Source organism: Leptidea sinapis, chromosome 1 (assembly GCF_905404315.1).
Source record: "Leptidea sinapis chromosome 1, ilLepSina1.1, whole genome shotgun sequence".
NCBI classification, from domain to species: domain Eukaryota; kingdom Metazoa; phylum Arthropoda; class Insecta; order Lepidoptera; family Pieridae; genus Leptidea; species Leptidea sinapis.
This window is the reverse complement of record NC_066265.1, coordinates 1648148-1661042: the sequence shown is the minus strand read 5'-3', so window position 1 is coordinate 1661042 and position 12895 is coordinate 1648148. Positions and strand designations below refer to the sequence as shown.

Below are 12895 nucleotides of genomic sequence, written 5' to 3'. Positions count from 1 at the left end.
TGAAATATCAAGTAAAATACTGTTGGTTTCAAGAAGTTCCAAATTTAAAATTTGTTTTTTTTTTTTAATTAGATCTGTAAGGTAAGGTGCTCGCGTAAGAATACCTTAAAGTATTTTAATCCTTTTTAAACCAAATAAAGTGTTCCAAATTCAAATGTAAAACTGGAATAGGCACTATTTTTTTTAATAAAAACCTTGCAGTGGGAAGTGGTAGGCAATTTACACGGGTTGTAATAATGAAAACGATTTTCTTAAATTTGACTAACTTCTGCTGTCCCGATTTTTTTCTTCCGATACAATAAAATGATCCCCTCATGAAACTGAGTAGATGTGCGTCAAAAAAAAATTTCATCAAAATTAATCATTTTTAGGGACAACTCACACTTGACCAAAATTTTGACCATACCAGTTTTTTTTATCACAAAAAAGTACCTAATGTTTCCTAAGACAGTTTCCCTGTATCTCTTATACTTCAGGGTTTCCCCATACTGTTCCACTTAAAAAAAACACACTGTATAGTGAATGCTCGTCATACAAAATCAAAGCCGAAATATGGCACATGCCACAAATGACACCATCATAAGTTTCAACTGCTATGTCTATACTTTTTTTTTTCTGCTTTTACTCCAATTCCTAAAATATTATTGGTCAATAGGCAGCAATGTAAACACTTTTCCAATTTAAGCTGCGTATTTTCAATTAAAAACCCGATTTGGACAGTAACATCTGTGGAGTTGCAGTTAGGTATTTTTTAAATCCCGACGAAAAAGAGGGTTGCTATAAGTTTTACGTTTGTCAGTCTGTCCCTATTTTCTGATCAAGATCTGTAGAGTCGGAGGTTTTTAACGTTTTTAATCAAAAATCACACTCATATTATAAAGGTAAAAGTTTGTATGATTTCAAACGTATACGACTTCTAACCTATCAAAAGGTAGTATTTTATTAATATTGGGTTTGCATATGACGTGTAATAAATTCAATCTTTATTAAGTAATTCTTTGGAACGAAGTTTCTTATGGGACGATGCGGAGGGGTACCCTAACCAGGAAAAAACGTCCGGAACGTAACTCTCTTCATGTACGTCGAAGCGTTGGTTGCTAGGCGACAATATCTTGCTGATTATTATTTATATATAAATAATTGACAAGTAACAATTATTGACATTTGACACATTTCTGACAAATTACATTGATTGTTTATAAAGCTATTGCATAGCTTCTATCGCGGGCCTTGAGCGTGGAGACCGAATCCAGAAATTCCGTAACAAAAATAACCTAAGACCCCACTTACTAGATGTATATAGATATTTCGCTACGGTCATTACAGTTGCCGTGGAACAGCGGTTATCACGTATGCTTTTTGCGCAGAAGGTCCCAGTTTCGAGCCTGATTCTTTTTGATTTCTTAATTTTTATTATTACGTTTTTTTAATATTCATTTTATTATTATTTACATTTCTCCGAATCCAAAATTAGACGAGGTAGAGCATTTTATTCATCGCACTTTCCTGGAGTACACTGAAGAAGGGTCGAAAATACTTAATACAAATGGTAATAAATTTCCACTTATTTTGGCTGGCGATTTCAACATCAACTTCGCTGATAAAAAATCAGAGCGGTTGACAACTTTTCTTTCGAAAATATTGAATTTGAAAATGAATAATGATCCACAAGAATCCACAACAAAATACGGAACCACCATAATTGACGCGGTATTTTCCTGATATTTAGAAGATATCACGTCTGAAACTTATGTTTCTTATTCTAGTTACCATAAACCTATAGTTTCAATAATAAATATTCCTGAATAACCTACATGTATTGTAAGATAATAAAAATATTTTGAACAAAATTAACTTCTCATTTATTTAATAAAAGAAAAAAAAATTGTTTTCTTATCGGTCACCACGCTCAAAAAGTGTATCTTGAATTAATATCAAAGAAAAAAAACAAAGGAAAATACTGCATAAATAAAAAAGATAAATAATTATAATTGTATAAGTTGATAAAAAATGCTATGCAATAGCTTTACCGCGGCAGTCCCCGAGTGCCACACGTTTTTTTTTTATTTATATAAAGCATTGTTAAGAAGGCCAAACCAAACCTCAATACAATAAACGAATATTTAAATCATATTTAAATAGGTTTATAACTACAAAATTACACTGACATAAAAGCAAAACATGTATTTGTATACTTTTTGATGTTATTGAAGATAAATTTCTACTACAACTAGACTATTACGTTTCATAAATCATGATTTTTTCACCCTCCTCGTCATTCTTGTAGGTTATATTGTTAGTTAACAATGTTATAGTTGTGAGAAAATAAATGCCTTTTAACAAAATATTCACTCTGTATAAAAAGCGACAACATTTTTAATTGTTAATAGTGAGTGTATTCGTAAATTCTTTAGTTTGTAATGTTGTTCATATGTCTAAGCATCTAAATGACGAATGAATGAATTTCTGACGTAAGTAACGCTCAGTTCAAAAGTCAATTGAAAGAATATTTTAACTCGTATAATTTAATAGTTTTAAAAAATATTTCAAATTGCTCAGTAATATTTCAAAAATTCATCAAGTGTTTTTATTGTTTATTTATTACTGCTATTGCAATAAATAATAAATAAGTTTTCAGAAATTTTCATACATTCTTTAATATGTTCTAGGGATGGCGATCTGAGATCGATTAATCGAAGAATCGAGCAGAAAATATCGATTTTTTAAATCCATATGAAGTACTGTGTCGATTCACTGAATCGATATATCACCCTTGAAAATCGACATTCGATTTTTTCTGTTTTGGTATAAACCATACAATTATTTGCATTTAGTTGAATGTGCCTGAATTATAAGAGTGCTGCCGGTTAAAGAGTTAACTACTCATAAACTCGCGAGATGGCTGTATGTTTAGTATCCTTTACTCGCCTCTCTTTAATAAAAAAGTTACGTTTGTAGTCTTTGACTTTATGTATTTATAATCTGTGACGATTGATATTGCATTATTCATTTGTTGTTGTCGTTTAATGAATACTGTTATTAGCGTAATATAAGTATTTTCATGATTGATATTCATCAGATTTTCATGTAGTGTTTGTTGCGAAATAATAACTAATTGAGAGTAGGTAAGTAAATAAGTAAAGCGCTTCTTATTTTTTACTTTGACGCTATTATTTTCAGTTTGTTCTGTTAGTTGTGATTATCATTTAAATTTACTTTTACACAGGAATAATCAGCATTGAAATAACTAATAAGTAATATGTGGAATTCTTATTGATGGAAGTGTTCATACTTCATTCACGATTACTTTATGTCCAATTATCTATTTAACGTCAAAGCATCAAATTATTCATCTTGTTTACAGAAAAAATAGTAAAGCTCCCATTATCATTTTAAAAATAAACTATCGCTTTTACTCTAATTTTATTTTAATCAAGTAATCGCCAGGCTAGGGATGGCGATTCTTTCCGAAAAATATCAATTTTTAAAGCAATTCGTATCTTAATTAATCGATTCACATTTGGTGCTATTTTTATATAAAGGTTACTTTTTTATAAAATGTTAAACTATTCTTTCATATAAAATATTCTTTTAAATTCATTAAGAAATTATGCTAACTAATCCTTATAGGATTTTGAATATTACTCGAAACGAGTGACTAATTACTTAAAATACCATTGTTTATCAAGTTTAATACATATAATAAATGAGGAATAAATATATTTTTTCAGCATGTCGGGTAGAAGTGATTTATGGAATCATTTTATTAAAAAAGACTTCGGAGGCACATGCAAATATTGTCACCAGGACGTAAAAACTAAGGGAAACACAACAAACTTGCGCAATCATTTATTAAGACGTCATCCAACAATTCAGACCGTAAGTCTCAAAAAGAAGAGTGAAAGTGGTGGTGGTAAATGTGGTAATGCACGAAATGATAATGGAAATGATCAAGTTAGTGAAACCATTTCTTATGTCACATTATTTGTTTTCCAATGTACTGAGTTCGAAAAAAATAAAAATCGATATTAAATAAATCGAAGTTACTATGTTTTTTCGTTTTAGGTTGTTGATGACATGACTTTAGACATCGTTCCAGTTCCGGATTTGCAAAATGTTGATAATTCGGATGCTGAAAGCGTGGCTTCTTCTTCTACCAATGTATCAGTCTTAAAACAGCAAACATTGACATCTTGCTTAACAAATATAAAATCATTTGGAGGTAAGGCATGAAACTAAAATCTTTTGAATATTTTTTTATGAAAGTGAGATGCATACAGGATCAATAATTAAGACTTTATTTTATTTATTTTCAGATACTGGTATTAAGCGTGGTCAAATAACCAATGCAATAGTCTTCATGATCGCAAAAGATGGGTTGCCTTTAAATACTGTGGAAAAAACAGGATTTCGAAATTTAATGAAAGTAGTGGCACCACTTTATAAAGTTCCAGCCAGAAAAACAATGACCCACATGATTGACGATAAATATGACATTCTTTCGACACAACTGAAACTAAAAATACAAGAAGTAGAAGCACTATCTTTAACTGCAGATGTTTGGACTGACTCGCATAATAGTCAAAGCTACTTAGGCTTAACTGGTCATTGTATATATGAAAGTAAATTATTGAGCATAGTTTTTGGTGTAACTGCTCTAACAGAACCACACAATGCTGACTACTTAGCACAAGTTATTATCAATATGACGGAAAAATGGGGCATCACAAGTAACAAAGTGGTAGCGTTTATCACGGACAATGGCGCTAATATCGTTAAAGCTGTCACAAATGTTTATGGCAAAAATAAACACATGCCATGTTTTGCCCATACATTAAACCTAGTAGCATCAAAACCATTTGACAATAAGGATGGACTGGAAGAAGCCAAGAATTTACTAACAGCTGTCAAAGATATTACCACATATTTTAAACATAATACAAATGCTGCTGATTCTTTAAAGAAAGCTCAGGGTCATCAAACAAAGCCTTTGGGGCTTGTTCAGTCTGTGTGTACCAGATGGAATTCTGTTTTTTATCAATTGGAACGATTTGTTGAGTTATCCGAAATAATTGCGCCAATATTACTCAAGTATCCTAAAGCGCCAACAATGCTAACTGCACAGCAGTTAGAATTTATAAAAGATCTTATAAATATATTGAGACCACTAGAAGTAATAACTAAAGAAATATCGGGAGAAGACTACGTTACAGCCAGTAAAATTATACCCATTGTGTCTTGTCTGACTGAAACATATAATACAATGAAAAATTCAACGGATATTGGTGTTAAAACAAGGACTTTAATTGTGGACGGCTTGAAGAAAAGATTTGGAAATGTTGAACAAGTTCATTTGTTAGCTGCTGCGACCATTTTAGATCCTAGATTTAAAAAAATTCATTTTACTGACCATGTAGCCTGTTCTCGAGCGATAAATAAAATAAACACTTCAATTTTGGATATTACACGACAATCACTTCCACAAAATAATAGTGAGGAAGTCGACGCAATAGAAAGCGCTGATAAGGATATGAAAAACGGAATATGGGATTTTCATAAGTTGCTTGTGAAAAAGCAACTCTCTTTATGCAATGCACTTGCACAGGAAAATCAAGGCTTAAATGAAGAATTCAAACATTATTTATCGCAGGCAGTTGTGCACCTGAAGTATGATCCTGTACTTTACTGGCAAGAACAAAAGAGCTCCATTTATCATCACGTTCACCCAATCGCCATGATGTATATGAGTATCGTTGGATCATCCGTTCCTTGTGAGCGCCTGTTTTCAATTGCTGGAAACATCGCAAGTGATGAGCGTAACCGCTTGGATCCCAAAAGGCTTGACAGACTGTTGTTTTTAAAAAGTTTAGATATTGAGCATTGGGAACTATAGTTCCCAGTTATAATTCCCAATGCTTAATATTTAAACTTTTAACTCTTACCTTATTTTTTACTTTTTTGCAATCAATAAAAACATTCAGTATATAAATACTTATTTTTTTTTTATAGTTGATCTTATAGTTTGATACGGTAATAAAAATAATTGTTATTTTTGAATTCCCTGATTTTATTGATAAGATATCGTTAATTGCAATATTAATCTTGTTTTTAGTAAAATTGATACAAATTTACATTGTAAACGCAAACTTGAAAAAAAGATCGATTTTTTAAGAATCGATTTTGTAGGCCTCGATTTTTTCGTGAATCGATTCATTAGACTACGATTCGAATCGATTTAAAAATCGATCTTTTTCGTAAAGAATCGCCATCCATATGTTCTTGGTTTTTGTTTTTCGTTTCCATTATTAGGATAGGCATAGGGTTCGAGCCCATACAGCCATATTTGTTAATATTCAATAACAACGTCATATTTATATGTGCTAATTATAATCTAACCTTCAATTTCTTATTATCAATTATCTTATATCTTTAAACGAGCAATTCTTGTATATATATAATCTGAATCTCGGAAACGGCTCCAACGATTTTCATAAAATTAAGTATGCAGGGGATTTCGGGGGTGATAAATCGATCTAGCAAGGTTTCAATTTAAAAAAAATGGTTTTATCCATGTTTGAATGAGAAACAGCTACAATAACATTAGAATACAAAGGTAAATTTCGCCACTATATACAAGACTATTATAGCTCAGATGGGACATTGGGTGATCCGGAAAGCAGAAGACCCCGGTTCGAATCCAGATGTCCTATTAGTTTTTTTTTGTTCAAGTTTTGTACATTCTTAAAAATCCGAGCAGGGCTCGGTCGTCCGGATATTTTTATTAATGAGTGAAAATTTTAAAATGTGTGAATGGACAATGAACTGAATTATAATATATCTTTATTTCACACCACAAAATAATTAAACATAACAAAAATCGAGACTACAAAAAGCAATAGGCGGCCTTATCGCTTAAGAGCGATTTCTACCAGGCAACCTGTAAATTATAAATAGAATATATAATGAAAATAATAATCAGTCAAGTAAAATGGCGGAATCCCAGGAACATTTTACTCTTTCGTCAATAAATAAGAATAAATTATATTATATATTAAAATAGGCATTTTTTTATTTTAGGTAGAGAAAATGCCAACTTTGCTCAAAAGATTTTGCGAGACAAAAAATATCAAAAAATCTAACAATGCTCCTAGCTCTTCATTAATACGTGAGTGCTTGGTTGGTAGCACGGCTTTATTTAATGTACATTTAATGTAATATATTAACGCGTCTTTAATTATTCCTAAAGTTAATTATTATGAAGATTTACTTCAATTGCCCGGAACGATTACACGCACACACTTTTTTTTACATAATTAATATTTGTATGTATTTAAAAGTTGTTTCCTTGTTCTTTTATAATATAAGTATTACACTTTAGATTTTAATAATATTATGTATTCCGACGACCCTTTGCACACGGTAAAACTTGAATGAGTTTATGTACCTATATGTATACAAAAATTGATATTTATATGTAATTGGCAAATAATAAATAAATGAATGGCATATACCGCACATAAGTATGCTATTTGCTACCAGTACCTCTACCATGAGTAAGTGATCCTACTAGCTAGCGACTGCGTAAAAAAATTGTATGGAAAATTAAACAGCACCTCTGGCGGTCACCTACAGAACTTATTACGGTAGTATGAGTCATAAAGTAAAAAACCTATTGAAATCCTTATCGCTAGCAAATAACGTTTTGTATCAGATTCTATAGAAACTCGGTACAATTAGTTAAGACGAAGAGTGAGGAGAATACACGCAAACTAGGTGTTTTTAGGCGAGCTTTATGGTGAAAATATATCATTTGGAGCTATGAACACTAATTTATCTTGTTAGTCATACCCTTAAGTCTAATTCTCAAGTTGCCAATGCTTGCTGTTGGTTATAGTTAATACTCCAGAGTTATTTTTAACTACCATTTTTATTTACAGTTAAAAACGCTGTTTCTCGGTATGACGCATTTGTTTGGTACGAAACTCAGATGGGTTTCTCTTATAGCTTGTACTTTTATTGTGTAACTCCATTTATTAGGATTAGTAATCAATAACAATGATTATAAGCATATAAGTGCTTGCGCCTTACTTTTTGTCATAAGTAAAGTAAGAAAGTATTCGCTCGCAAAATATGATCAGGCGTTACATTTTTCATGCCTGTCATACAACATACTTCAATCAGCGTGATGGTGATATAATTACCTCTCACCTTGCTGTGTCAGGCAGTGGTATACTATTGATTCTGTTTTGGTGTAAAAAACAACAATAAAGGGAAATAAGACTCGGCGGGAAACTTAGAAAATTAGTGAAGTTGTACAGAAAACGTAAATCAGTCCTTGCAAACGATGTAAAAAGATGACTCAACAGACGCGTGATAGCATTGAGTAAGTACATAAGTACCTATTTTTATTAACATAATATATATACATAGTAATTTGCATTATGATTTAAATAAAATGAGATTAAAACTAACAACATGAAATATTTTGGCTAGCCTGTATGTTATTATATATATTTATATTGACATAATCATGCATTTTCGTTTGATAAGAACACCAAATAACAAATATTCTCGAGTCTAATGTAGGTAACTATTATACATTGCAGCGTAGTAAGGAAAGTTCAAATTTGACTTCAAAAAGTACTTGAGATCTGATATTGGCATAGTTATAGGTACGTATACCTCTACGTACGCAAGTAGTATGACCATGAGTTTAGAGTTTTAGTCTAATGTTTAGCATATATATATGTTTTATTTCAATGAAATAATTATGTTTTTTTAGGGATATACCAAATAACATAGATTCTCGAAGACAATGCAGAGACGTGATGAGATATATATATAATGTATAAAATGTTTTTGCCCTGTACTTTTCCCGGGGCGTAAAAAGAATAGGGGAGTCCCAGGCCCATGGGTGTCGTAAGAGGCAACTAAGGGCTTTTTAGAGGTGGGAGAGTCACGCTGCCGTCTTTTGACGTCAGCACAATCGGGCCAGACTCGTCCAGGTTAATTACCACACTCGCACAGAATACCGGCGTGAAGTAGCGGCCTAGTGCCGCTATATTTCGCATAGGTTAGTGTCAAGGACCGGAGACCAATCGCCGTGTCGGCAATTTTGAGGGTAGGGACCTGTCCACTCTCTGGCTCCGCGTAGGTTTAGAGGACCGCGTCCGCATCTATGCGTGTGTCTACAGGTCCCATAGTGGTAACGCAGAAACCGATCATCTCATGGGCTGCGTTCAAGCGGCAATTGACGACTTGCTTGCACAGATCCCCTTCGCTGAAATCGTAGTCTTGGGTGATTTCAACGGGCACAATGCTGAATGGCTTGGATCACCTACCACAGACTACGCAGGGCGATCTGCGCATAATTTTGCATTGGCGTATGTCTGTCCCAATTGGTTGTGTCGCCAACGCGGCTCCCGGATGTGGATAGCCACATGCCGTCCTTATTGGATCTTCTGCTGACTACACATCCCAATGGTTGCCAGCTCTTTGTCGACGCCCCTCTCGGAACGTCCGACCATTGCCTGGTCAGGAGTGTAGTGCCTATCCGACGCCAACGTCGCAGACCACCAGCGACCCGCCGCGTATGGCACTACAAGTCAGCAGATTGGGATAGGATGCGTTCCTTTTTTGCATCCTACCCTTTGGGGCAGGGTTTGTTTCCCTTCGGATGATCCTAGTGCCTGCGCCGTTGCAGTAGCCGATGTGATACTACAGGGTATGGATATTTTTATACCAAACTCTGTAGTACCCATCGGTGGCAGATCACAGCCCTGGTAAGATGCGTTAGTTAAAGCAGCATCTGACTGCAAAAAACAGGCGTATCGAGCTTGGGTTGCGGCGAGCAGCTTTCCAGTTACCCGACCGGAACACGCAAGTTCTGGTCGTTGTCGAAAGCTGCTCTTGGTAACTTCAGCCAGCCGTCCATGCCGCCGTTGCACATGAGGAATGACACCCTGGCCCATACGGCAAAAGAGAAAGCCGATCTCTTGTGCACTCTTTTCGCCTCCAACTCGACTCTTGACGACAACGGAAAAACACCGCCGACCATCCCGCGGTGTCAGAGCTCTATGCCTGAAGTACAGTTCAGACAGAAAACTGTTAGGCGAGCTCTGTTTTCGTTGGACGTCAGGAAGTCGAGCGGGCCGGATGGCATTTCTCCAATCGTGCTTAGAACGTGTGCCCCTGAGTTGACGCCGGTGCTAACGCGTTTATTCCGGCACTCTTATTCTAAAGGCGTAGTCCCTGCCTCATGGAAGTCAGCCCTTGTCCATCCGATCCAAAAAAAAGGAGACAGTTCAGATCCGGCAAACTACAGGCTTATTGCTATTACCTCCCTGCTCTCCAAAATCATGGAGAGCATAATTAGCCGTCAGCTCTTGGTATACCTAGAGGGTCACCAGTTGATCAACGACCGACAATACGGGTTTCGCCATGGTCGGTCGGCAGGTGATCTTCTGGTATACGTAACACATCACCTAACATGGACAAGCTTCAATTTACCCCATTCCGCGACCTTCTCAAGAGAGGACTCGATAGAAGACACAAGTTTCTCCCGGCATTGGTCGACGATTTCCCTCGAGAGACCTGCATGGCCTGTGTATACGGCATCGCCCGTGCTGTCGTCTGCATAGAAATGTATATTGGAGGTGTCCAACATATCATTGATATGCAGAAGAAACAGTGTGGGAGATAGCACACAGCCTTGGGGCACTCCAGCGTTCACGGGCTAAGGATTCGAGCATAACCTTCGATAACGACCTGTATGCTGTGCCCAGTGAGGAAGCTGGAGGTCCCCTTGCATAAGCTCTCAGGTAGCCCAAATAATGGAAGTTTTGCGAGAAGCGCCTTGTGCCATACACGATCAAATGCCTTCGCTATATCCAGGCTTACTGCCAGGCCTTCCCCAACATTTTTCCCAACCTTTGAATTATAATTCCTTTACACCAATTATATTTATCCTTGTTAAAGAATTTTTTATATAAAACGTATTGTCCAGGTGACAAAATTACATTTTTTCTCCTACGATCTTTAGTCTGTAAACACTGTTTTACTTCTACATTAGTGGACGCGGTCGACGAAGGCGATGAATAACTAGGATTAATTAAGTCGAGCCGAGACCTTAACTTACGACCAAACACCAATTCAGCCGGTGTGGTATTTGTTATTGAGTGGACCGAGTTACGATAATCAAATAAGTATTTGAGTAAATTTAACTTACAATCTCTTATATTCTTGCTACTTCAAATACTAGATTTAATGCCTTTTTTAGCGACTTTTACGTAAATTTCGGCTTGACCGTTACTAGCCGGGTGGTATGGCGGCGATGTCAAGTGCTTGATACCATTTAAATCACAAAAATTAGAAAATTCATGTGAACAGAAAGCTGTGCCATTATCAGTCACTAACGTGTTTAGAACACCAAAACGAGACATAAATTCATACATTTTCTCTGTGGCAGCCCCCGAATTGCAATTATTCATTTCATATACCTCGACCCATTTACTATATGCATCTATAATTACTACTTTACTACTAGATACATGCGGCCGTTCAAGGGTCCTAAGAAGTCTAAATGTACCCTGTAAAAGGGGTGCGGAGGATGTGGCCATGGAGTGACTGGTGCACGTGGTGGTGAAGGTCTTAATTGGTTACAAACATCGCATATACTTATAATTTTTTCAAGCGTATCATCTATACCCGGGAACCACAACCGAGCCCTTGCTTCCGCTTTAGTTTTCACTATTCCTAGATGCGACATATGCAATTCCTTTAACACGCGATTCCGTAAAGATTCCGGTATAACTACCTTATGTCCTCTCATGAGGCAACCGTTTTCGTATGCCAATTGTAATTTACAAAGAAAATATGGTCAAATTCAAACGTCATTAATTTTCCTCGGCCAACCGTTTAAAACAAAATTAATAACTTGATTCATAATGGGGTCTTTGTTTGTTGCGTCGCGTAATTCATGTACTGTGATCGGCAATGTGCCGTGAACTACAAACCGTACATACGCTGCACGATCACATACATCAGCTTCCTCACGCGCTTGCTCCCCGACTGGCAATGCCTCTGGCGGCAGGCTCGCCCGCGATTAGTAATCGGCACTGTTGTCTTTACTTTTCACGTACTCGATTACATAATTATAGCTGCTAAGAAACAATGCGTATCGCTGTAACCGGTTTGCCGACACTTCTGGGACTCCTTTGTGTACACCAAAAATTGACAATAATGGTTTATGATCAGTACGCAAAATAAAAGGTAAGGAACGGCCGTACAAATACTGATGAAAGCGGTGTACACCAAAAATTATTGCGGTAGCCTCTTTTTGTATCTGCGAGTAACGCTTTTCAGCGCTATTCAATGTGCGTGACGCAAATGCGACCGGTCTTTCCTGATTATCACTTCCTATTTGTGATAAAATCGCACCCAATCCATTTGGAGACGCGTCCACTGTTAAAATTATTTTCGCATTAGCGTTGTAGTGAGTGAGAACTTGATTAGAAGTTAATATATTCTTAATCTTATTAAATGTATCATTTTCTAAATTAGACCAACGCCACTTAGTTCCTTTTTTTAATAATTCATATAATGGACTTAAAATCGTCGAAGCGCCAGGAACAAAACATCTATAATAATTAATTAACCCCAAAAAAGACTGGAGTTGACTAACGTTAGTCGGTACTGGCGCCTCCAATATAGCTTTTATTTTCTCTGGAGATTTTTTCAATCCGTTCTTACTTATATTATAACCTAAATAATTAATTTCATCTTTGAAATATTCACACTTATCTCGTTGCAAAACCAGACCGGCGTCCTGTAAGCGCTGCAACACCTTGTGTAATCTTTCCATGTGTTCAGTACGGTCCCGGCCCGTTATACAGAC

The 12895-nt window shown here is 35.7% G+C and overlaps 1 protein-coding gene across 1 annotated transcript; it reads left to right on the top strand.

Moving 5' to 3' along the window:
* Positions 1–2759: 2759 nt before the first annotated feature.
* LOC126979686 (E3 SUMO-protein ligase ZBED1-like) lies at positions 2760–6057 on the top strand. Its single transcript, XM_050829136.1, has 4 exons — positions 2760–3125; positions 3732–3879; positions 4066–4222; positions 4317–6057. Exons 2-4 carry the CDS (start codon positions 3733–3735, stop codon positions 5891–5893), a joined length of 1881 nt encoding a protein of 626 aa, XP_050685093.1. The 5' UTR covers positions 2760–3125; position 3732; the 3' UTR covers positions 5894–6057.
* Positions 6058–12895: the final 6838 nt, after the last annotated feature.

Excerpts from the sequence above, each read along its gene's own strand:
- LOC126979686 (XM_050829136.1), top strand. The coding sequence starts at position 3,733 with ATGTCGGGTAGAAGTGATTTATGGAATCATTTTATTAAAAAAGACTTC. Across the intron at positions 3,880-4,065 it reads GTCATCCAACAATTCAGACC|GTTGTTGATGACATGACTTT; the intron begins GTAAGTCTCAAA and ends TTTTCGTTTTAG. Across the intron at positions 4,223-4,316 it reads AAATATAAAATCATTTGGAG|ATACTGGTATTAAGCGTGGT; the intron begins GTAAGGCATGAA and ends ATTTATTTTCAG.